The following is a 24443-nucleotide window of genomic DNA, read 5'->3' as shown; positions in this document are numbered from 1 at the left end:
CGAGTTGCAACATGTCGTGCTTTGATTCAACAGCTTGAAACGGATCCAGATTTTCATTTTCATTTTTCATTACTGGTGACGAGTCATGGTGCTATGGTTACGATCCAGAAACGAAGCAATAGTCCAGCCAATGGAAGACGTCACTGTCTCCCCGTTCAAAAATATCAACGGCGTAGTTCATGCAGAGTTCGTTCCACCAGGTGAGACCGTTAATCAAGCTTTTTATCTGGAAGTTTTAAGAAGATTGCGCAACAGTATTCGACAAAAAAGACCCCATTTTTTGGCGGACAGAGGACTAGTTTTTTCCCCACGATAATGCACCTGCATACACAGCCATTTCTGTTAAGCAGTTTTTGGCTAAAAATGGCATGGTTCCTCTGCCTCATGCACCTTACTCGCCTGATCTCGCTCCGTGTGACTTTTTCTTATTTCCACGTATGAAAAGGGACATGAAAGGACAGCGATTTGACAACATTGAAGAGGTCAAGAAGAAAACGAGGGATGAGCTGTCGAATGTTTCGAACAGTGGAAGCACCGCTGGGACAAATGTATTAGTTGTAATAGACAGTATTTTGAAGGGGATAAGGTCGTTCTGTGATTTTCAAAACAATATATGGTTTATAAAAAATGATTCCGGTTTTTTTTTGGGTACCCCCTCGTACTTTCAAGTTCATCAGAGTTGATCGGCTCAAATAGTAGAAACAAGAATCCCTTGGAAATATTCCCAGCAATCAACTTTTACTTACAAAGCTAAAAAATAAAATTCTTTGAAAATGACGGTTTATTTTACAACAAATAAAAACTTTCAACTTTAACACTTAAAATAACTTATATCACATTCTCAAGATCTATAATCTCCGCAGGCTTGTCGGTAGTTTCCGATTGATCTTTGGGCCCGGCATCCCACCATTGTCTGTCGCCGGATGCGAAAAACCCAAAGAACGTCGACGTCACCGCATATCCCAGAGAAGCCACTAAGAAAGGTATTCTCCATTGGGTTGGATCAGACTGAAATTCGTAAACAGAAATTCTCTTAGATGTGGTTCGTAATATCTAACGTTGGAACTTACCATGTCGGTTACGGTATATTGCACTACGATGGGTGCGAGCATGGCGATGGCGGACGACAACGTGTTGGAAAATCCGTGAGTTACCCCCGCGAACCTCGGAGATAAATCGATGAGATTAACATCGCTGCCGTATAGAATGCCACCGATCGCTGCATTTCCTATTATGGGCAAGACTATGGCCAAGGCAACCTGCGATTCGTTCAGGAATGCCATCCAAGCTAATACTATGGCTTGTACGTAGCTGCCTGCAATTGAAAAACATTATTTGAAGTACTCTTAACCAAAACCCAACTTTTAAACTGTGATGAATTATCGCCATATATGAGTTGTACTTTTCAAAGAGATCAGAATGGAACTCCTTTTATTTAAATTTCTTCATTTACCAGAGGAAGTTTGAGATTCGTCTTAACAATAGAGACAGTATTTTCAAATGCAGAATTGCTTTCAAAAAGGATGGATGGAGAAAAAGCACTATGATACCATCCATAACTTTATTTATTGGAGAAGAACACTGAGGGAATTTAGTGTAAGTAAATTGTATTTAAGTAGTGGATGGATGCTGAGATTATACTGGGCTTATCTAATCAAGAACCTTTCAAACAACGATGAAATACAGTGGGGAACGACTTTACTTTGACTCTTATTCTCTAGAGTAAAATTACAATTTACAATGAAACTAATAAAAGCGTTTTGTGAAAAATAGGAATAAGATAAGACACTTCAAGTCAAAAGAAATTGAAACTATCATGCGTTAGGAGCAAAAGTTGGAGTGACGTAAGAATCATGCTTTTTAAGTTTCTCAAGTTCTGCGAACGTCATTGAAAAATACGATAATGCACTCGTTGAGAGTCTACAGATAATTCTGATGGTCCGTTTTTATCAGCCATTCGACAACCATTATCTGATGAGATTACATTATAATTAAAATAAATTATTTGCTCACCGTAGAGTTGAAAGAAGCGCCTTGCGTTTACGCGCGTCAACCATTGCCTTTCGATAATCTTATCCGAGGCGTATCCGTAAAGAGGTAGAGTTACAATGGCCGCTATATGGGGTAGCGCGTTCACCAACCCATTCTGAAACGAAATTGCGTGAACCCCCACACCCGGAGCAAATATTTCCTTCACACTTACCCATTCGACGCTTAAATTCATCACGTTCACTAAATATTGAGACGTCTCGGTGGTGATGAAGATGTTACCGTACGCTGACCCCAGAAAAGCGACTACAACCGCCCAGTAATGAATCGACGTGAAAATCGCTTTCCACGGTGTGGGGATCGACTAAAGTGACAAAACCTAACGTAAAAATCACTTTCTGCTTTTACCTCTTACCCCTTTGTCTTCGTGTTGGCCCAACGACTCCTCGATGTACTTTCTTTCCGAAGGACTAATCGTTGGGTGGGTTGCTGGGCTGTCGTAACCCGCCCAACTCCATGCGAGGCACCACAGTAGCCCCATAGCGCCGAAAACGTAAAATACCGAAGGCCATCCCCACGACGAGCCGCTCAGGTATCCCGTAATGGGTCCCGATATCACCCCACCAACTCCGACTCCTAAAACATCTCTTCATTAAGGAGCCAACAATGTGGAAAGCCGATTTACCGATGTAAACGAACGTGGTCATACGACTTCTTTCATTTTCCGGTGCCCATTTACCTATCATAAGATGAGCGATGGGAAAGAAGAAACCCTGAGCCATTCCTTGGACCACGCGCGTACCCATGACTCCAGCGGAACCCCATTGGGACGCTAAGAATGGTATTAAGCAAGACGCAACGGAATTGACCCCCATTGCAGCGCAAACCACCCACTTGTAGCCGTGGCTTATGCCCATTTGGCCGGCCAACACTTGGAGGATTATGTATCCCCATGAAAACGAGGATAATATAATATTGGTGTCGTCCCAATCGTAAGTCTGGAAAATATTATAACAGCATATAAACACGTGGAAGCAAAGTTTGAGTGGTGTGTACTATCTTCACTTGGAGACGTTTCTCCATTTAATATAAATCTTTATAGTCTGTGCTACTAAAATTCCACCATGCCAGTTTCATATTTTCCTGGTGTTATTCTTTTTTTTTTTAATACTTGCCGGTTGTAATAATATTACATTCATTTTATTCATTTAGTTTAGATCTTGCACATACAGATTGTTTGTGATTTCTACGCAATATGAAAACTTTTTCAAAATTTCAGATTACACCCATACCCAAATTAATCAAAATAAGTAAATTAACGAAATAATAAAATAAAGACTAGAAGTATATTTTGCAATAAGTAAGTGAATTTTTTCATTAGTGTAAGGGTCCAAATCAATTCAACAACGATAACGATCCGACAATTTATAATTCGTTTTAATTAGTTTACACGTCGTGATATGTTAGTTGTTTTCCTTTCGCTTATGGAGCGATAACAATCTAACAAATAAATTAAAAATTTGTTTGCTTCATAATTTCGCATTGCGACAAACCCATTGTCGGGTACATCTGTTATTTCATAATTGTGACTTTTAAAAATACTAGTTAGTTTAAACAAAACCCCAACTATGATAGACCAAATGTAACTAAATTAAATTCAGACCACATCTAAATCACTTTTAATTAGCTAAAATAATTTTTTTTTTCGGTAGATGACCTCATGGATTTTGATTTTTTTTTTCATTATACCGTCAAAAGGGGATCAAAATTGTATATATTGAAATCTTAAAAAATATATCGTAAGTGACTTTGTCCTGAAGGTATTTTCGAAACCATTTGATTGAGAACTGGAAAGTTCTATAGTCTAATTTAAATTGATAGTTTTTTGTTTCTTTTTACGTGTATGTTATCAAAATTGGAGAGAAGGAATCTAACCTTAGTTATAATAGTTCAATAATTAACTTAATTTAGATCTTGCAGATACAGATTGTTTGTCATATCGACACAATATCAAAACTTTTTCAATTCAAAATTTCAAATGCCACGCATACCCAAATTAATCAAACTAAATAATAAAGTAAGTGACTTTTTACATTAGTGTAACGGCCCAAGCTGATCAATTCAACAACGATAACGATCAAAGTCCTACAACTTAACATTCGTTTCAATTAGTCGTGATATGTTAATTGTTTTCTTTTCTGTATAAATGCGTAAATAACGCTAAAGATAAATTTTCAATGCCTATGCCAAAACGTATATCACACGCCTTATTATTATTTACCTTCGGTTGGTTGGTAATAAATCTAATACAATTAATGCTTATGCAGTGATAGCGATCTACATGGAAAAATACTTATAATTCTCGATAAAAAAAATTAGTTGCCAAACCGCGGACTATCCAGAATTTTTTTTTATTATCTAGACCGAATATTATGTCCAAAAAATTTCTCAATATAGTTTTCAAGTTTTCTCTTACCAAATAAAGAGAAATTCTATTTCTTACAATTACAAAACTTTTACTTAAGTTGTAAATCTAAGGCAAGGCAATTCTCTTGTTCCGAATAAGACTCATTCAATTTGGAATAAGTTTACTCCAAACTAGTGTCAAATTTAAATCGAAGTGAGTTTTGCCGAAACGAGTTCCGTTAACTTCGAGTTATCTACACTTGGCAATATATGCGCAGCATCTTGCACATTGTTTTTTAAACCATTGAAGCAACGCATGCGGTTTCCAAAAGAAAATTTTAAAAGATTTTATTTTTTATACTGATAAGTACTGTAAAATCTTATCATTGTGCTTCTGTGCGTTCAATAAAGTTGAAGAAAAGCTCTTTTGGATATCGGGAAAAACATTTTTACATTGTAGAAAAAAAAAAACAAGTGTTTGGTTCAAATAGCAAATGATTTTAATGAAAATAACAGTAATCATATGTAGAGAGAGGTCTAAACAACATTTCATTAAAATCTTCATTTGAGGTAAACTTATCTAAATCCATCTGGAAATGTATTTAAAATAAAGATTCCACAAAAAACTATGTACACCAAGGGCGCACTAACTAACCAATTTTTAATCCAAGGTTAATGATTCAACAATTTCTTCTCGCTAAAGTTTGGTTATCTTTTGATCAAGGTTAAGATACAACAGGGCAATAAGAAGGCACAAAGAGGTATAAATGAACTGGGGCTCACAAATAAGAGTTTATTTCGGTCAAAAAGATTAACTTACGGGTACGTCTGGATTGGACGAAGCATCAGGATCGGTCATGGATACTATAGCAACGTTAAGGATATTTCTCGAAGCGAACTCTATCGTTATGCAGAAAAACATCAAGATCGCCTGTATGTGCCGTTTTCCGAATTGGGCGCCTACGAAACAAGTCTCCTCAAAACGTCCGTTTTAAATTACTGACAACTACTTACTCAACGGTTTCCCTTTCGCACTTTTCTCCATGTCGAAGTCGTAAACGGAGACGATTTGGTGGAATTCGACGCGTAACGTTTGATGGTTAGCTGAAACAAACCGAAGCACTTGTGGTCCCAACTAGGAAACGAGATGTACTTATATATGAACGAGTTTCGGATTTCCAGATGAACACGAACGATCTATAGACAGTGACTTACAGATTTTCTTAATTCATATCGAAGCTTATCGGTAAACGGAAATAAGTGGAACACGTAATAATTGGCGGCAAAATCATTGTTTTGCAGAATATTGTTGTGTAGATACTATTGTCTCGATATTATGTTGATGCTGCCCCGACAACAAAATCATTTCTCATCGTATACTGATCCAATAACATTTCAAATCGGCTGATATGGAAAAATTTTAGTACCGGTATTGTCAATTATTTTCTTCTATTTAGGAGGGTGTTCAGAACGTCTAATGTCAGTTCTTTGATATAATGCTTACATTATCATTACATTATTATTGTGTAGTATAGTATAGTAAAGCGTCCTAGTGAGTAGAAATAATAGTTCTATTAACACGTCTGTATATAGGAAACCTAATCACACAAGACAATATCTAAATTTTGAGTCTAACCATTCTGAAGTCACCAAACTAGGAACAATTAAAACACTGTGCAAAACAGCAATCACAATATGTAGCGACCAAGCATCTCTCGATACCGAATTAAATAATATTAAAAAGGATTTGCTTCAGAACGGTTACTCCGAAAAATCTATAAACAAAATAATAACAAACTGTAAGCGGAAAACAACACCGAAACCATGTGAGGTAGATACTCTTTCCCTCTTGACGATCCCATACGTGAAAGGAATATCAGAAAAGATTAGGCGGATAGCTAAACAATATCAAAAACAAAGCGTGAAACGTCGACTCAAGAGAAAGAGTGTATCTACCAGATACCCTGTGAACGCGGAGAGTCATATATTCGCGACACCAAGCGACCTCTAAGAATAAGAGTTGAAGAACTTAAGAAATATACAATGAAGGGTGAAACGCAAAAATTAGGTAACGCAGAACATGTGTGGACCAAACAACACAACATAAAATGGTCCAGAGCGCGGGTTGTTCACAGAGAGCGCAAATTTAAAGAAGCAGTTTTCATTAGAAATAATGAAAACATCTTCAGCAATCCAAGCGTGGATATATCAACAATTTGCAACCTCTAATAATACGCACCAATGCTGGCATTCTAGTTTAACAACTTCACGCTTGACTGCACACGACTCAGTCATGGATGAGCGCCGTCGCCTAGTATGTACAACTATCCGAAACGTTGTGTAAGTTAAAAATGAAGACAATGAAAGTTTCACATCCTTTTAGTATTTCTACTGAATCAGTGCCTACCACCTTCAAGCAACCATTACGTAGTATCGATAGAACAAAATTTGTTCCAATTCAGGCTGCACTGTTACTACTACATGTACTTATAAAATCCCCTATTATTTTTTCTTAAAACGGGATAAACAGGAGATAAAATCAAAAATTTTAAGAAAATTTTAGAGAAATAGAAGACACAATTAAATTAGAACAAAAAATGTTCAGATTTTCACAGTTATTTATTACTTTATGACAACTCTTTCGACAATACCGTGACTTTATCTAATACAAAATATGGCAATATACCGGTGTAGAGTTATAAATTTAAATTTAACAACGGAGACGCCTTTAAATACAATTGGTCATTAAGTAATAGATTCGAGTGTCTCAAATGTAGGTTTTTTGCTTTTTGTTTCATTAAATTAAATGAATGGCATGGTCAGAATCCGAATTTTTATTTTTATACTCTCTTTTATGTTCAGATATAAATTTTGGGACATGATCCATACTTCAACTTGTAGACTCCGGACATTTGAGTTTTTCGTGATTTAGTTTTATTGTTTTTTAAAAAATTTCCAATAGTGTTTTCAGTTTTGAAAAGCAATCTTAAGACCAAATTTAGATAGATGTTTCGAAACATTTCTACCTGATTGTGTACATAGATGTCGGGATATTCTCATAGTATGCATATGGTAAAGGCACGGCGTAGTCGAATAAGCTGTCATAAGGTAATGAATAACGGTGAAAATCTGAAAATTTTTTGTTCTAATTTAATTGTGAGAAATGGATTTTCATCAAGTAAAAGCCACCTCAGTTCAAAAAATAGAAAAACTAATATTAATAGAAAAATAGAAAGGTATTTTCAATAAAATCATATTATTACTATTAACGTTACATGTTTCCAGATCTCTATACAAGTTTAGAGAGATATTTTTTGACGGCCATGTCAATTTTACATTCAAATATCAATAAAAAATATCAGTAAACTAATACATTCAGTGACTTGGTTAGTTACTATCATTTCAACACTCCTTATATTCAATTTTTGCTTTGCATTCAATATTCCATTGTTATTTGATTGGTTAGATTAAAAATGTCTCCTTTTACATCTATCTATCTATCTATACATCTATACATCTATCTATACATCTATTTCTACTATAATTGCTTCGGATGTTTTGGACACTATTTTTTTTAAGTTTAAGGCAATCGTTCCAGAATATCGGTTTGGTTGCCATGGAGAAAAAAAGATGACGAAACCAGTACAGGATATTAATGCACCAACGGAGAAGTTTGTACAGGGATTGTAAAAAGTTATTAAGTAAAATAAACCGAGATAAAAGGTTATGAATAATTTTATATCCAGTGCTAATCATTAAACCGTACGGTAGTCCCGCATGAAAATAATCCTTTTCACCCAGACCTTGTGTTTTGATAGTGAGCTGTTTTGGCGGAATATTTTTAAACAAAAAAAAATAATTAGCGCTTTTCAGCGATTAAAATATCTTATCGTGTTTAACTCTCGAAGTCCATAATTCCAACACCCTTCGGAATACGTTTCGTTGATTAGCAATTTTTTGGAGGTCAAGACGCTTGTCGCAATTAACAGCAATCGACAAAACTTATTATTTTTTTATCTCGCAACTGCGTCGACCGTAGGGATGGAAATTGACAGATAATTTTTAATTAATTTTTATTTTTAATGCTCTCGAGATAGTGGCAAACAAATTCAGACGGACTGTAAAAATTTTTCTAATTGAACAGATCTAGCTTCCTCAGATCTGTTAAACTATTTGGGAAATATTTACAGTTGATTCACATTAATATCACAATATAAAGTAACTTTTATTTTATCACTTGCATCAAAATCCTGGACGCTAAACTACAAACAAAAATAGTCTCATTATCTAATCTAACATTTGAAAATCGAAGAAAATATAATTGAAACTGACCTGCAAGTTAAAATCAGGGCAAATATTTCAAATCAAAAATATAAGCTCGCAAGTGCTAGAAACTCCCCGATACAAGAACATTGATTCAAAAGTAGATATTAATTTCAGGCAAAAGTTTTTGTGCGATGTTTCAAAAATCGTTAAATAGAAAAAAAGTGCAGAATATTTGCTTATAGTTGAAATAACGTATTGTACACATTTTCAAAAATGTATTTTGGTATTGCCGTCTTTTTTTACTTTACTAACTATATAAAAAAGAAATAAAATAAAAAACCCTAATTTGTTTTTATTTAAAATTGTTTAAGATATTTTAAAATATTAAAAAGGATATTTTAATTGTTACACCTCGTAACATCAGGGTTAATTAAATATAATGTAAACATAATTATTTTCCACGAATTGTTGTTAAACAAATATTTCACTACTAATGTTATTCGATTTTAAAAAAATCCGGTTTTTAAGAAAAAAAGTTTAATTTTATTAAAATAAAATCATCAATTTTAGTAATTTTAGCATATTAAAATATTTTGTGACCTCTCTTATATTTCGAGCGTTAATGAATGAATATTTCTTTCGTTGAACAGTTGTTGAGAGATAAAATTTCATTCACAAACTACATGCAAATAAAACAAAAACAACATACATTAAATGCAGATATACGCACGCTTATGATAAAAATTCATCGGATCGGTGGTAAAATTAATTAAATGAAATCCCAGGCATAATAAAATTTTGCAAAAAAAAACAATTTTACTCAAGTCCGGAACAACTATTCAAGATCCGAAAAATAAGCTTTTTTCGGTGAAAGCGGTGGATTTCTTACTGCCATTTATTAATAATTTCTAGCGGTGATCTTTTCTTCGAATTTACTGGTAAAAATCGAACTTCTGCAACATTTCAGTTCAGTTTTTTATAGTAATAAATATTGGTATAAAATTTTAATATCAATAATGAAAGAAAAGGAAAATCGAGAATATACTCACATTTTCGAAAATCGCGTCGGTTGCGTCAACGCATGCAGGTCAAGAAACATGAGACAAAGTCGACGGCATCAATAAAAAAATGCCAAAATAACATGCATAAAGCTATTAAGAGGCGACAACAGATTGCGAATCCATTGATAACGGCACTTATATATATTCTAAATTTTTTATGATACATAACAAAATGGCTTAGATATTTATATACGAGGGCTGCACCGAAGATTATGAGACCAATGAGAGGTGATGAATATTTTGGATCAGATCCAGCAAAGTTGGACTTTTACTTGAAAACAACGGATTTTGCGATTTTGAAAATTGATCGGGCTTCAAATTTCTCTTTTATCTTTTTGAGTAATCCAAAATTAAGTTATTAAGTTCCAAGAAACAGTACCACTTAATTTTGTACGTTTTTGTTTAACACTTACAGCAAGTGATAATTTCGTAATAACTTGGTTGTAGCGAAACTAGGATTACATTTAATCCAGTTTTATTCTTGTTTCTCTCAACATGTCAATTTGTGTTTTGCTTTGGCAAATGATGCAGAAATTCCTCATTTGCATACAAACAAATATAAAATGTCTTATTTTATGTGTGTAGTTTAATTTTATTATTTATAAATAGCATTTCTCAGCGAAATGATTTTATGCGGACTGTTCAATTTTCTCAAAAATTTAATCCAGCAAAGCAGAAAAGGTTTTAGTTTGACAGTTTGACAAGGATGTTCTTGTTTTGAGCACCTGAGTATGATGATTTTAAGAGCCAATTTGCATGTCTCGCATCAATGAAATACTTGTAAAAAAAACTCAAATAAAATAATTCGTTTATGGAGCGATAACAATCTAACAACTAAATTAAAAATTTGTTTGCTTCATAATTTCGCATGGCGACAAACTCATTATCTGGCACATCTGTTATTTCATAATTATGTCTGTTTTAAAAATACTAAAAAAAAATAAAAAAGTTAAAATTTTTATTGACGTATTTAGCATTTACAATATAGTTTAACCTAAGAAAACTAAGAAAAATAGCACCCACCCATGTCAATCGAGTAATAATACTTCATCCAAACAACACTTACAATTAATAAACTACAAAGATTACAAGGCGGTCGGTTGATTAAAAACAGTCGTCTTTACTTTACAATTAAAACTACTGAGAGAGTCAGAAAATAAATCAATACGCTCGTTATTTGACAGTAAAATATTTGTCAGCTTGCACATTCGATTCATAGGCGAGTTAACACCATAGTTGGTCCTATGCAAATCGATATTGCATTAATAGGAGAAATCTGAAATCCAACAGATGCCAGAAGATCTGGTGCATCCGTCAACTTATTAAGGATTTTGTACAATGTAGAGATGTCAAAAAATATGCGCCTACTCTCCAAAGATGTCAGATTCAAAAGCTTCATAATCTCCTCGTTGTTTATTTCCTCAAATGACATTCCCAATTTAAAACCTATCCCTCTAAGGAAGTTCCGCTGCACACGCTCTATTTTTTCCTTGTGAATTGCATATTATGGTTGCCAGACACAGCTAGCATACTCTAAAATTGAACGCACAAGCGGACAGCACAGCTCCCTATGCGTAAAGATGTTCTCAAAACCCTTCAAAGTCCGAAAAACAAACCCAAGCAATCGAATAGCTCTGTTAGTGATAAAATCGATGTGATATGTAAATGTGAGCTCCGAATCGAGCCAAACTTCAAGATCTTTAACTAGGTTCTGTCTTTCGAGCGATCCAGAGTTCAAATGATAGGAGAAAGTTACTGGATTTTTGGATCTGCCAAAGCTTACAATTTTGTACTTGTTTGTATTAAGAGTTAAATTTTTCTGTCTGCACCACAAAGAAAACCTATCAAAATCCTCCTGTAATCGATGACAGTCAAGAGGTGATGCTACAACCTTAAAGCGAAAAGCGAAAAATATTTTTTAAGTCATTAATGAAAACATTGAAAAGAAATGTCCAAAGACGTCTCCCTTGTGGGACACCAGACGTCACAACAGTCTCTAATGAAATGCAATTTTTAACTTTAACTGATTGCTTTCGGTTACTGCGAAACCAATTTAGGTCTCCAAAGATTCCAATCCCTGAGAGCTTCCCTCCCAGAATGCCATGGTCAACCCTGTCGAAGGCCTTGGAGAAGTCAGTATATATAGCATCTCCCTGATACCCATTCTCAAAGGCTCCCAACAGTGAACGCTCATAGCTAGTTAGTTAAAACAAAATTACTCATACATTAGTTCAACTATGATAAACCAAATGTAACTAAATTATATCCTCATCGATTTTGATTATTTTTTTTATTATACCATCAAAAGGGGATCAAAAATGTATATATTGAAATTTTAAAAAATATATCGTAAGAGATCTTGTCTTCAAGGTATTTTCCATACCTTTTGATTGAGAACTGAGAAGTTCTATAGATATTCTAATTTAAATTGACAGTTTTTTGTTTCTTTTTATATGTAGAATAATGTTAGTTATGATAGTTCAATAAGGAAATTTTTATTTTGAATCTGTTTTAGATTTATGGATTTTACTGTTGCTAAAGCAATGCAAATTTCTTCAATGCAAAATCGAAACAAAATCTGTCTTTCTATATGGCTCACTGTCAAATAAACATTCATTCCATTCCAGATAGTGCTAAAACCAAGGTGCAACCGGCTGACGGAACTTGAATTCAACACATTTTATGAGGCAAAATCTGTTGTGGGAGAACCATAAGGAACTATAAAACAAATTGACGAAAAATTAATATATTTACAAATCACAGAAAAATCTAACTTATTGCATATCGATAGAAGCACAGTAGGTTTTCAAACCTTCTCGGTGTCACTGGTGATTTTGATCGGTCCACTGTCCCACCACTGCTTATTACCGGATGCGAAAATTGCAAAAAATGTCGCCGACACTCCATATGCAGCGGCGCATATCAGAAATGGAAGTCTCCATTCCTCTGGATCGTCCTGCAATCATGGTTTTAGAATTAATTTATTTTACTTAGTAAAAATTTGCTAATTAGGTGATTTTTTTTTAATCATTTACAAACCCTCCTCGAATTGCTCAAAAAGGACTTGCAGAATTTATTTAGGTCTGGAAAAAAGAGATAGAACTCACACAACCTAGAGATAGCCATAAATCGAAGGTCTAATTAATTTGAGTTGTTTTAGTTTGTTATATATATATGATCTCAAATGGCCACTTTAAGGGATTTTAATTAAGAGTCTTCGCTCTACTGCTTTAATGACTTTCATAACACTAAAATAATTTTGTCTAACTGCCTGGAATTGAAAAAATTATTTTCAAATTATTACGTCACCTTAAAATTATTTTGCCATTTAACTAAAGACCGTTAAGATTGATCGTTATTCTGTAATGCAATTTATACTTTTCCAATCATAAAAGTGACCTTTTGCTTGGTTTAAGAATCGTGTGAGACGAGTTTCAGTTTTGACAGCAAACGAAAACTATGTTTGGCAAGCTTTTCGGCTTACCATATGGGGTACTGTGTACTGAACCACTAACGGAGCCACTAATCCAAAAGCGGAGCCTAGGGTATTGGCAAAGCCTTGAGTAACTCCGGAGAACCTCGACGACAAGTCGAGAATATTAACGTTTAATCCGAAAACGATACCGCCTAGCGCACTAAATGACAGCACAGGCAACGCAGCTGCTAAAATTCCCTGCGATTTTGTTAAGAACGCCATCCAAATTAGAATTATGGTTTGGGGATAGCACGCTGAAACAATAAAGAGGTCCCTTTTACATTTTTCCAGTCACCGATGTAGCATTAATTCTATTACGCATTTTATCGGAGCCTGAAAATATTATCAGTTGGAGCAGATAATATTTACGTAAATACTTTTATAGTCCACATTATACTAATTTGTAATAACGTCATATTAGCGGAAAAAAACTGATGGTTTTGATTTTACACCAAATCATTTAGCGATTTTATACACAAATACAATATTTAACAGTCACGTTAAGCAGGTTTTACACTACAGCAGCAATTTTCAACATGTAGCACGCAACAGTCTTTTGAGAATCTCTTCAGTTGCACAAACCAGTTTGGTGTGACTTTGTAGCATGCGAGCCAAAACTTTTTTTTCTTGTTTTGGCCCAACAAGTAAAAAGGCGAAAAAGCGAAGGTAGTGAAATAAACAATTATTTGCACCACGCAAAGTTATCCGAAGACAGTTTTTGTTGTCAGTTGAATGCAAATGACGGAGACATTTTCAACAATTTTACATGAACGGGATTAACGGATTTCCACTATTCTTTAACTAAATTAGATACTCATAAAACCAAACCAGACACGAATTATAGCAATAGTGTACCTGCGTGAGTGAGATTATTGACAATTTTAAGTTTTACTTTACTTACTTTTTTAACAGATCGCAAAAGGCAATATCAAGATCGTACCAGGATCGCAGGTGTCGTTGGAAGAAACATGCTGAATGCTGCATGCACATATTTCCAATGGTTGCTTTCAAGTAAAGTCGGCTTAAGGACCACGCAGAAAAGAATTTCTCACCTTGTTATGGGACTGAAGTTAGAAAACTATAACCCTAAATTATCGGAATTGTTCCCTATTCAGTTTTTTGTGGTATGTGTTTTTGAGGTTTGACAGGCAAAGATAAACAAAAATCACGTCGGTATGAGTACGACCATACATATGTTCATTTGTAAAAAATGTATCAAAACTACCTTGTGGTTTATTTGGCTCCGATTAAATAAATTATTATATTAAATACACAGGGTTATTCACGGTGAGTATCCTATTAGATATTTACAGAGAATGACTTAAGTCAAAAATCTGAAATGTTGGTTAGTTATGTGAGCGAAAATCAGCTACCTAAGTAAAATACTTTTGGTCGTACGGTGTTGCCAGGCTTACTCGTAACGTATATCAACTTTCGTTTTTTAAATAGAACACCCTGTATATTATTACATTTTTAAATTCTGCAAAATTTTCTGGAACTTTTTTATGTACCTATCTTGAGCATTTGGCAACAAACAATGAGAATTAACTTATCGCGTACAGGGCCTTCATAAGATAGGGACCAACTGCCAAGTTATAAAAATCTATGTTACGTGGGAATTTCAAATGGAACACCACATATTTTATATTGCCACCTAAATGAGCAATTAGCCATCTAAAAGTACCAAACGATGATATATCTATTTTCACTGATGTGGGCAAAAAAATCGACTCATTTAATCGCATTTTCATAGTTAAATATGGCGTTTATTTGAGAAAGCAAGATGGCACATAATTACGCAAAGGCAGATATTTTCAATTTGTTTTACATTTATGGTCAGTATCAAAAAATTGTTTCAAGAACGCATAGACGATTTAATGAACAATATTGGCAAAGTTTAAAACAACAAGGAACTGGCAAAAAATGCTATAAACTCAGAAGATCAACGTTTTAGCATATTTTCACGCATTTCCACATGCGTCTGTTCCGAACACCAAAGAAGATTTTAGCATATCTTAGTCATCCATTCAACGGATACTGAACAAACATAACAAGCATAATTACAAAATAATTAAATTACAATCTCTTCTCCTCAGTGCTGCATTTATTACGCCTAGACATGCTATTGAAGAAGAAGAAGAAGAATTATTTGAATCGACGAGTCAAAATTATCACGGGAGGGTATTTTTAACAGGACTAATCATTTTTGGTCATCAGAAAATCCAAAATTTTTACGAGAAAAGCGATTTTGTTTGATAACGGATAATAAAATAGATTTTAGAATTAAAGAAAGAGTGTATAAAACTCCAGTTTCAAATCAATCCATGGATGTCTTAGAACAAATAGAGGTAATTTCAAGCATAACATCTTATTGTATGTAATTAAAATTAAAAAAAAAATTAAAACCGTGTATTGGTCTTTAACACTTGTTTTGTGTATAACAGTTGCTATGAATATTAAATTTTTGTTGGCTGATGTATTTCCTTGCAGTTTCACTGTTACAATTACTCATTTCCACACGCTTATAACGGAATATTAAGCCGATTTATGCCAAAGACAAATTTGTTTATAGAAAACGTCACCATGGCGGGCCAAAGCCTGCTACCTAAATGAAATGTGATTTTTGTAATTCGCTTTTATTGCCGTATTTTGGCTTTTTCTTTATGACTTGAAAAATCTTTTTTTTTTTCGTTATTATAATTATAAATTATTTATATATTTTTAGCCCTTCCAATTCCATATTATTATCTTATAAATACGAATAACAAATTTTTGTAATAGATAGAAAAATAGTTAGTAAGCAGTAATGTTTTCTTTTAATTAAATACGTTTTAATAAATAATTATAATTGTTATATGTAACATTGTAAATTGGTGAGAGTGAGGCACAAGGGCCAGAAGCTTCGCCAAAATTTGGGCAAATTTAGTTATAGTTAGTCAAAAATAAATCGACTTGATGGTTAAAAGTCACAAAAGATAAAAAACTTAACAGGAGCCGCGTTGACCCACCGTCGCCTATGTGCTAATATAAAATATGAAATTCCACGTTATATGGATTTTCATATCTTACCAATTGGGCCTTATCTTATGAACGCCCTGTACGCGATAAGTTAATTCTCATACTATACTATGATAGGGAACTGCAGGCAAAAATTCAAGTGTTTAGCTGTACGGATTGCGAAAAAAATAATATTTTATATCGGGATGTTTGCTGCCAAATTTTTTGAAAAGCATTTTTTTAACACCGAAAATTTTCGCAGAATCCTAGTAATATACGGGGTGTTCCATTTAAAAAACGAAAATTGATATACGTTAGGAGTATATCTGGCAAAACTGATTGACTAAAAATATTTTACATAGCTGGTTCATATACGCATACTAACAAACTATCCAACATTTTAGATATTTACCGCAAGTCATTCTCAATGAACGTCTAATAGAACACTGGCCGTGAATAACCCAGTATAATCTGAAAATCACGTTGTTAAACTTAAAAGAACATATTTTACCTCAATCAGTTCAAACAAATTTTTCGGGCGGGAGCCTTTAGACGTAATATGTTTAGGTGGCTCATTGATTCAAGCAGTAGAAAATTTGTTAAACATGTGAAAAAAAATCATACTTTTTAAGGTTAATTTTCGGGTGTGTGGGGTTGTGGTTAAAATCCAACGTACCATAAAGTTGAAACAGTCGTCGCGAATTCAACCGCGATAGCCATTTTTTCTTGTTGATAAGGTCGGATATGAATCCGTAAAATGGTGTTGTCACTATAGCCGCAACCGCCGGCATAGCAGTTGCCACCCCACTCTAAAATTAACTGATGTAACAGTGTGATGTACGTCATTCCCGTAGTACCGATTCAACGTTGAATTTCATAGCCTTAACTAAGTACTGATTCATCTCTGTCGAGAGGAAAGTAGCGCCATAAGAAGTACCAATTGAAGCGACCACAATAGCCCAAAAATGAATCGACGTGAATATAGCCTTCCACGGTGTTGGAACTACCTAAAGAGCAGAAATTACTCCAACAACGCGGAGTTCATCATATCTTACCTCCGCGGCTTCATGATGTCCCAGCGATTCTTCGATATATTTTCTTTCCTGGGGACTGATCGTGGGATGTACAGCAGGACTGTCGTAACCCATGAACAGCCATAAGAGGCACCACAAGAGACCGACGCTTCCAAACACGTAAAACCCTACTGGCCAACCGACCGAAGATGCACATATGTAGCCAGTAACCGGACCTGTTATTATTCCCGCTACAAGAATACCTACAAGCCGACTTATTAAAGTAAGTAGTACCATTTGATCTCTAAATTCCACCTGAGTAAACGAATGTCATCATACGACTTCTTTCTTCTTCCGGTGCCCATTTGCTCAACATAAGATAGGCTATAGGGAAAAAGAAGCCTTGAGCAAGGCCTTGAACCACCCTGCACCCCATAACTCCGTAAGAGCCTAGATAAGCAGCTGCCAGAGGTATTAATAAGCAGGCTAGGGAATTGACTGCCATTGCTGTGAAAGCTAGCCATTTGTAACCGTGGCTACCGCCAACCTGGCCAGCCAGGACTTGCAGAACTAGGTAGCCCCATGTAAATGAAGAGAGCACTATGTTGCTGTTGTCCCAATCGTACGTCTGCAATTGAGCACTACATTCATTATGATCACATGTCAGCAATTAGGTCTAACCACTGGTGCACTGCTGGTCTTCTTAGCACAAAAACGTGCTATTCGTTACATGAGGCGCGCAACTAGTAAACATTCATGTAGGGATTTATTTAGGGATTTACGTCAAAGGTAACATGACAAGATGGAATAGTAGATGTGACTTGCACGAACATATCGGGCAACAAAACCAACCAAAAAACAAGTGAGTTTTAAATTTTCATAAATGCTTCGAAGAAACTGATAGTTTATCTGTGTTTAAGAAAAGAATTAAGATATTTTAACTGGTAGGGGTCTCTACTCAATAGATGATTTTTTTAAATGTATTGTTTAAACACTGTATTTCAATGCGATGTGACGTGCTCAATATGACCCATATATGTGTTATATGTACTATCGAAAAGCGAAATAAATATCTATCTATCTATCTATTACAAGAATTTTGCGAATAATATAACAATTATTTATGCTATTTATAGAAGTGGATGGTTCCGCGGCTCTCTAGGCTCTAACGATATTTATGCATAACATTTTTTAAAAAAGTTTGTCTTGTCGCAACCTCAAGTTAATTTTTTATTATAAAAGTATCGATTTGAAAAACATTTTCGTGTCCGGATTTTATTGTTATTGAAGGTGAAGATTTTAATTATTTTACTTTTATTAATGAAATATCAAGCAAAAACATATTTTACGTCTGAGAGGCGTTTAAAGATTATTCTTATTTAATTTACCGGTATGTTTGGATTTGTCTCATTTTGGTTAGTCATAGAGACAATCGCGACGTTGATAGTACCTCTTCCTCCTTGTTCGACCATGAGGCACAAGAACATCAAAAAACCCTGTACGTGTCTTTTGCCAAAAGCAGGAACTGAATAAAAGAAATACTAAAATTACATTACGACAGAGGGAACATTGGAGTAACTTACGACGCAGTTGTTCCTGTTGACATTTTCCAGAGCTTTCAGATTCGCACTTCACTGTCATTACAAATGCTTGAGTGAAAAATTTAAGAGTAAAATTTTAGACGACTTTTATTAAATGTTTTAATGTGATAATATACCTACGCGTCAATTACTAATCAATAATCAAGGTACTTATCTGCCAAAATAAAATCTACAGACGTTTTAAGTGGATGTCACCCTCACCATTACATGAAGAAATCCTAATTATTTTATTCAACCAAAAATTAACAAAAAAAATTAGACACTACAATTAAACTCACTACAATGCCTTTTTTGGAGATGTTATAACGTATTTGATCATGTGTATAGTACAATAAAATGGGGAACTTTCGTCTTGGTTGGCTGAATTTCGCGATGGTCCATAGGCATAGGCGAACTTAACATATTAACATTCAATTCAATTTATCTTCATAACATTATAATTGGCTGTAACTTTTGTTTTTAGAGATATCAGGGTAAACAAAAAAGAAAATGTGTGGTTAGTAGCAAAGTTTTTCCAAGTGACGTATAAAGCAAAACACTATCAATTTTCTGACATATAAGCCTACATCATATTTATTTAGAACATCTTATTCCGATTACAATGATGAAACACACTTTATATTTTAGTCCACTCGTTTTTGACAAATCGGCAAAAATAGGAAATTTTTAAATAACATCAGAGTGCCGTGACTGACTGCAACAATAATTATTTACAAATTAAAGTAGAATAGAAACACTAAAAATGACAAGACACACTAAAGCAAAACAATTCGTTAACTATTTCAAATACTGCTTGATGTGACACATATTTCTTATACACTCTAATTGTATGATGTCTTGCATTTAGTAATATTTCCGGATTGTCTCTTAACTGATTGATTGCCTATGAAATCCTTTGCCGAAGTTCCATAACATTATGACAAGGCCTTCTGTGCACCTGATTTTTTAAGTGTCCCCACAAGAAAAAATCCATTAAAGTTAAGTCCGGGCTGTTGGATGATCAATCCATAGTTCCGGCGTTCCCTATCCAACCCCTGGGATATTCCATGTTAAAAAAAAATTAACTTGCACAACATTGTGAGAAGGGGCACCGTCCTGCTGCCATATAATCAGCGCTGATATATTTAGGGGTTAATCTTGTATATAAATATCGGACCCAAAATATGCTCATCTAGGAGACCACACCATACATTAATTAATTTGTCTAGGATAATTTAAAGGCCAATATCGCGTATTTTGTCTATTACAACCCTTTCTTGTTGTGAACGAAGTTTCATCAGTCTATAAAATGTTTTTCAGAAAATTATTATTTATCGTTTGATATTGTTCTGCACTTAGTTTTCGAGTTTTACGAAATTTAAATGCATTATATTTATATTCTTTCAAAACTGAGTGGATCTGTCTCTTCATATACTCTAGTAATAGAGGAACCTGGTTGTGCTTTATAAAATCCTAATATGTTTGCCTTATTTTTCTCAATTAAAACGTTATAATTCCGGCAAACCTTTTTACAGTTACAGTTTTCTGCAAATTTATTTGCCAGCCTTGGAAATATCTGTTTTGAAATAGCTCGGCGATTTAGATAAAGTCTAATTTCCTGACGATGTGCTGCGGTTGCACTTTTGTTATTTAGAAAGTATATTTGAAGCATATCACTCATTTCACGGGTGCTAAATTAGGGAAAAACCATTTTAACAATAATGACTTGGACAATAATTCAACCATCAACGTTGTTTACTAATATGTCAAACATAAACATATTTTTACTTGTCAGTCATTTTGACGATTTGTCAAAAACAAATGGACTAAAATATAAAGTGTGTTTCATCATTGTAATCAGAATAATCACATATATAATATACAGGGTGTTCCATTTAAAAAAATATGTGTATTATGTTTTGTTTTATACGTAACTTGGAAAAAAAACTTATCTACTAACCATACATTTTGTTTTTTGGTTCACCTTGATCTCTCTAAAGAGAAAAAAGTTACAGTCAATTAAAATGTTATTAATATAAATTGAATGCGCGGTATACATATATACGTAGTACAGATCAATGCAAAAATTATATTAAGCGCGAATAAACTATTTTTAATGACGTATGCACTTCCGAAATCGAAACTTTCATAGTTGTACTGACCACTAAACGTTAAACAAGTGCTTGAATTCGTGGCAATGATACAAATAAATATGTTAAGGTAACGCCGGGTTCTTAATTATCACTTTTCGGAAGGCCAGTTGAAGTTTCCTCTAAGGAAAATTGCAAATCATCGCATTTATGTTAAACCCTTTTCTTTTGATCAAAAAGGGTATTTTTCCCTAAAAATTTTGTTTATGTTTATATTGGCGAAGTGAAGATTTTAAAACCTTATTTCTAATGGCACTACTAAGACACATGACTTAGGCCAGTGTAGGGGAAGAAACAATTTTAGAATGATGTTTTTCTTTTTATTATGTCATTGGGACATACAAAATAAATTGATGAAAAATCGATATGTTTACAGATCACAGAAGAATCAATCGTTTTGATTGTCGTTACAAGCACATAACGTATTTAAACTTTGTCGGTGTCACTGGTGATTTTGATCGGTCCACTGTCCCACCACTGCTTGTCACCCGACACGAAAATTGCAAAAAATGTCGCCGAAACTCCGTACCCTGCGGCGCATATCAGAAATGGAAGTCTCCATTCTTCCGGGTCGTCCTACGATCAATCTTCATTTTAGGTTCAATGTACTTTAACTTACCAAAAGTGTGATATGTTTATTAATGGACTCGGGTTCTTAATTCTTGACAATTCGCAAACTGTCTTGCAATTGGTCAGAGCGATTTGCATAATTTATTCAAGTTTCAGAACTATCCCCAAATGGTTCGAAATTCGTCATAGCTGGTTTATATTTCAAATAATCTTCATATGGGGATTAAGGTTGATAGTGATTCTTCAATGCTAATTACATTATAAAGGGGACTTTTGTTATTAACTAACAGGCGTTTTGGCTTGTTTGAACTTAAACTTCGAGCCAACACAAAGCAATAGTGGTAATTTTTTCGGCTTACCATATGGGGTACTGTGTACTGAACCACTAACGGGGCAAGTAACCCAAAAGCAGAGCCTAGGGTATTCGCAATCCCGTTAGTAACTCCGGCGAACCTCGGCGACAAATCAAGGGTATTCACGTTTACTCCAAAAATAATAGCTCCCAGCGCGCTGAACGACAGCACAGGCAATGCGGCTGCCAAAATTCCCTGCGACTTTGTTAAGAACGCCATCCAAATTAGAATTATAGTTTGGGGATAGCACCCTGAAACAATAAGGGGGACACTCATTTCTGACATCACAAATAAAGAAACACTCGACCAGTGCGAGACCAAACATTACACAACATAATCAGATTCTATCACTGCGTTCGGGCTAGGCACTAGCGCCCCCTATTCGCCAATGTTTTTACCCTTGTCGCAAAAGAAATAAAAAAAAACAGTATACCCTACAGTTGCTATGCAGCAGTGATATGTTATTACATTACTTTTTATTAATAATAATTAACCTGTTAGTCAGCGACCTTAAAAACCAGCGACAACTAAAATTAAGCAAAACATCACGATTCACTGATTACGACGAAATGTATGTATAGTTCGATTAATTAGTGTTTTTCATGAGTTAAATTTTAAAGCTGAAACTAGGACCTATTTTCAAAATCGTCGATTGACATCAAGGCAGCGATATTTACAGGAACTTGTAACACGTAAATATTAGAGGACAATTTATGTTTCGTTTCCTCAATAACAGATGGCACGGTGGTGGTTCAAATTTCCACTTACCGTAAAGTTGAAACAATCGTCTCGAATTCAAGCGCGATAGCCATTTTTTCTTAATGATTAAGTCGGACATGAAGCCATACAATGGTGAGGTTATCATGGCGGCAACGTGCGGCAAGGCAGTTATAACTCCGCTCTACAATTAGTGGGCTATAACAAATACCGGAAGGATGACGTCACTCGCGTCGTACCGATTCGACGTTGAATTTCATGGCGTTAACCAAATACTGGTTCATTTCGGTCGCGAGAAAATTAGCACCGTAAGCGGTACCAATCGAAGCCACCACTATAGCCCAAAAATGAATCGACGTGAGCATAGCTTTCCACGGAGTTTGAATTACCTAAACAGCAGAAATAACTCCAACAGCTCGCAGTTCATCCTATCTTACCTCCGCAGCTTCATGGTGTCCCAGCGATTCTTCGATATATTTTCTTTCCTGGGGACTGATCGTGGGATGTACAGCAGGACTATCGTAACCCATGAACAGCCATAAGACGCACCACAAGAGACCGAGGCCTCCAAACACGTAAAACGCTATCGGCCACCCTAATGAAGAGGCACATATGTAGCCCGTCACCGGTCCTGTTATTATTCCCGCTACCAGAATACCTACAAGAGGACGTATTAAAGTAGGTGGTACCATTTGGTCTCTAAATTCCACCTGAGTAAACGAATGTCGTCATACGACTTCTTTCTTCTTCCGGCGCCCATTTGCTCAACATAAGATAGGCTATAGGGAAAAAGAAGCCTTGAGCAAGGCCTTGAACCACCCTGCACCCCATAACTCCGTAAGAGCCTAGATAAGCAGCTGCCAGAGGTATTAATAAGCAGGCTAGGGAATTGACTGCCATTGCTGTGAAGGCAAGCCATTTGTAACCGTGGTTACCGCCCACTTGACCTGCCAGAACTTGCAGAATCAAATAGCCCCATGTAAATGAGGAGAGCACTACGTTGCTGTTGTCCCAGTTGTAGGTCTGGAAATGTGCAAAATTCCATAAAACTTCTAAAAAGGAAAAATCCCTTCAAAAAGAAACTTTCCAAAAACGTTCTCTGGTCGTTGCTATCATTCACATTTTTTCCCAAATGAATTTTGGTGCATAAAATATATATAATATTCGTCAGTGAAATATATAAAATAGAGGAATTGTAGATTATCTAATCACAACTTCAAGGTAATTTTTAATTTAAAAAAAAATGATTTACGCATTTTTGGCTTCCATTGAGTAAACTAAATAAAATACGAAATTTAGATAATAAATGGAAGGTATTAGAAACTTTGATGTTTAACTTGTTAATCGGAACTTTACTTGTTTACTGCTTCACGATTTTATTTATCACAAAATAAGTTTTAATTAGCTGGAAGAATAAATTCCGTTGGTTATGGGTTGTGATAAAATTTTATTCGACTACCCAAAGTATATTTCGCAACTCCGCCATTACATATTTATTTCAGACTATTGTTTGTATATCACAATAAATCTATTTACCGATATGTCGGGATTTGTTTCATTTTGGTTGGTCATAGAGACAATAGCAACGTTGATCGTGCCTCTTCCTCCTTGTTCGACCATGAGACACAAGAACATCAAAAAACCCTGTACGTGCCTTTTGCCAATAACGGGGACTGAGTGCCAGAATTAAACAATTTTAATTACGGGAAACAGAACAGTAGAATAACTTACGACGGATTTCTTCTTGTTGACATTTTGGAGAGCTTTCGAGTTCACACTTCACGGTCATTACGGCAACATGAGTGAGAAAAATTTGATGGTGAAAATGACTTATATAAATTTTATTGATAATATGGCGGCATATTT

The 24443-nt window shown here is 34.8% G+C and overlaps 3 protein-coding genes across 4 annotated transcripts; all 3 read right to left on the bottom strand.

The window, feature by feature from the left end:
• Window positions 1–781: 781 nt before the first annotated feature.
• LOC132699665 (putative inorganic phosphate cotransporter) lies at window positions 782–9819 on the bottom strand. 2 transcript variants are annotated; one of them, XM_060666509.1, is made up of 9 exons: window positions 9711–9819; window positions 5410–5499; window positions 5216–5355; window positions 2675–2987; window positions 2405–2625; window positions 2204–2353; window positions 2014–2146; window positions 1071–1315; window positions 782–1008 (listed from the first exon to the last, which is right to left on the bottom strand). In XM_060666509.1, exons 2-9 carry the CDS (start codon window positions 5438–5440, stop codon window positions 829–831), a joined length of 1413 nt encoding a protein of 470 aa, XP_060522492.1. In that variant the 5' UTR covers window positions 5441–5499; window positions 9711–9819; the 3' UTR covers window positions 782–828. The 2 variants fall into 2 exon arrangements, with proteins under 2 accessions (XP_060522492.1, XP_060522493.1); XM_060666510.1 differs by lacking the exon at window positions 9711–9819 and having other exon boundaries at window positions 5410–5598.
• A 2709-nt stretch (window positions 9820–12528) lies between these two features.
• On the bottom strand, window positions 12529–18928 carry LOC132700079 (putative inorganic phosphate cotransporter). Its single transcript, XM_060667198.1, has 8 exons — window positions 18791–18928; window positions 18596–18732; window positions 17523–17835; window positions 17250–17470; window positions 17052–17201; window positions 16871–17003; window positions 13207–13451; window positions 12529–12678 (listed from the first exon to the last, which is right to left on the bottom strand). The coding sequence occupies exons 1-8, from the start codon at window positions 18846–18848 to the stop codon at window positions 12529–12531; spliced, it is 1407 nt and encodes a 468-aa protein (XP_060523181.1). The 5' UTR covers window positions 18849–18928.
• A 2370-nt stretch (window positions 18929–21298) lies between these two features.
• LOC132699666 (putative inorganic phosphate cotransporter) lies at window positions 21299–24366 on the bottom strand. Its single transcript, XM_060666511.1, has 8 exons — window positions 24309–24366; window positions 24114–24250; window positions 23288–23600; window positions 23015–23235; window positions 22817–22966; window positions 22629–22761; window positions 21867–22111; window positions 21299–21513 (listed from the first exon to the last, which is right to left on the bottom strand). The coding sequence occupies exons 1-8, from the start codon at window positions 24364–24366 to the stop codon at window positions 21364–21366; spliced, it is 1407 nt and encodes a 468-aa protein (XP_060522494.1). The 3' UTR covers window positions 21299–21363.
• Window positions 24367–24443: the final 77 nt, after the last annotated feature.

Source organism: Cylas formicarius, unplaced genomic scaffold, assembly GCF_029955315.1.
Source record: "Cylas formicarius isolate icCylForm1 unplaced genomic scaffold, icCylForm1.1 PGA_scaffold_3__17_contigs__length_32017465, whole genome shotgun sequence".
Lineage (NCBI taxonomy): Eukaryota > Metazoa > Arthropoda > Insecta > Coleoptera > Brentidae > Cylas > Cylas formicarius.
The sequence above is the reverse complement of the archived record's forward strand: the minus strand, read 5'-3'. Positions and strand labels throughout refer to the sequence as shown.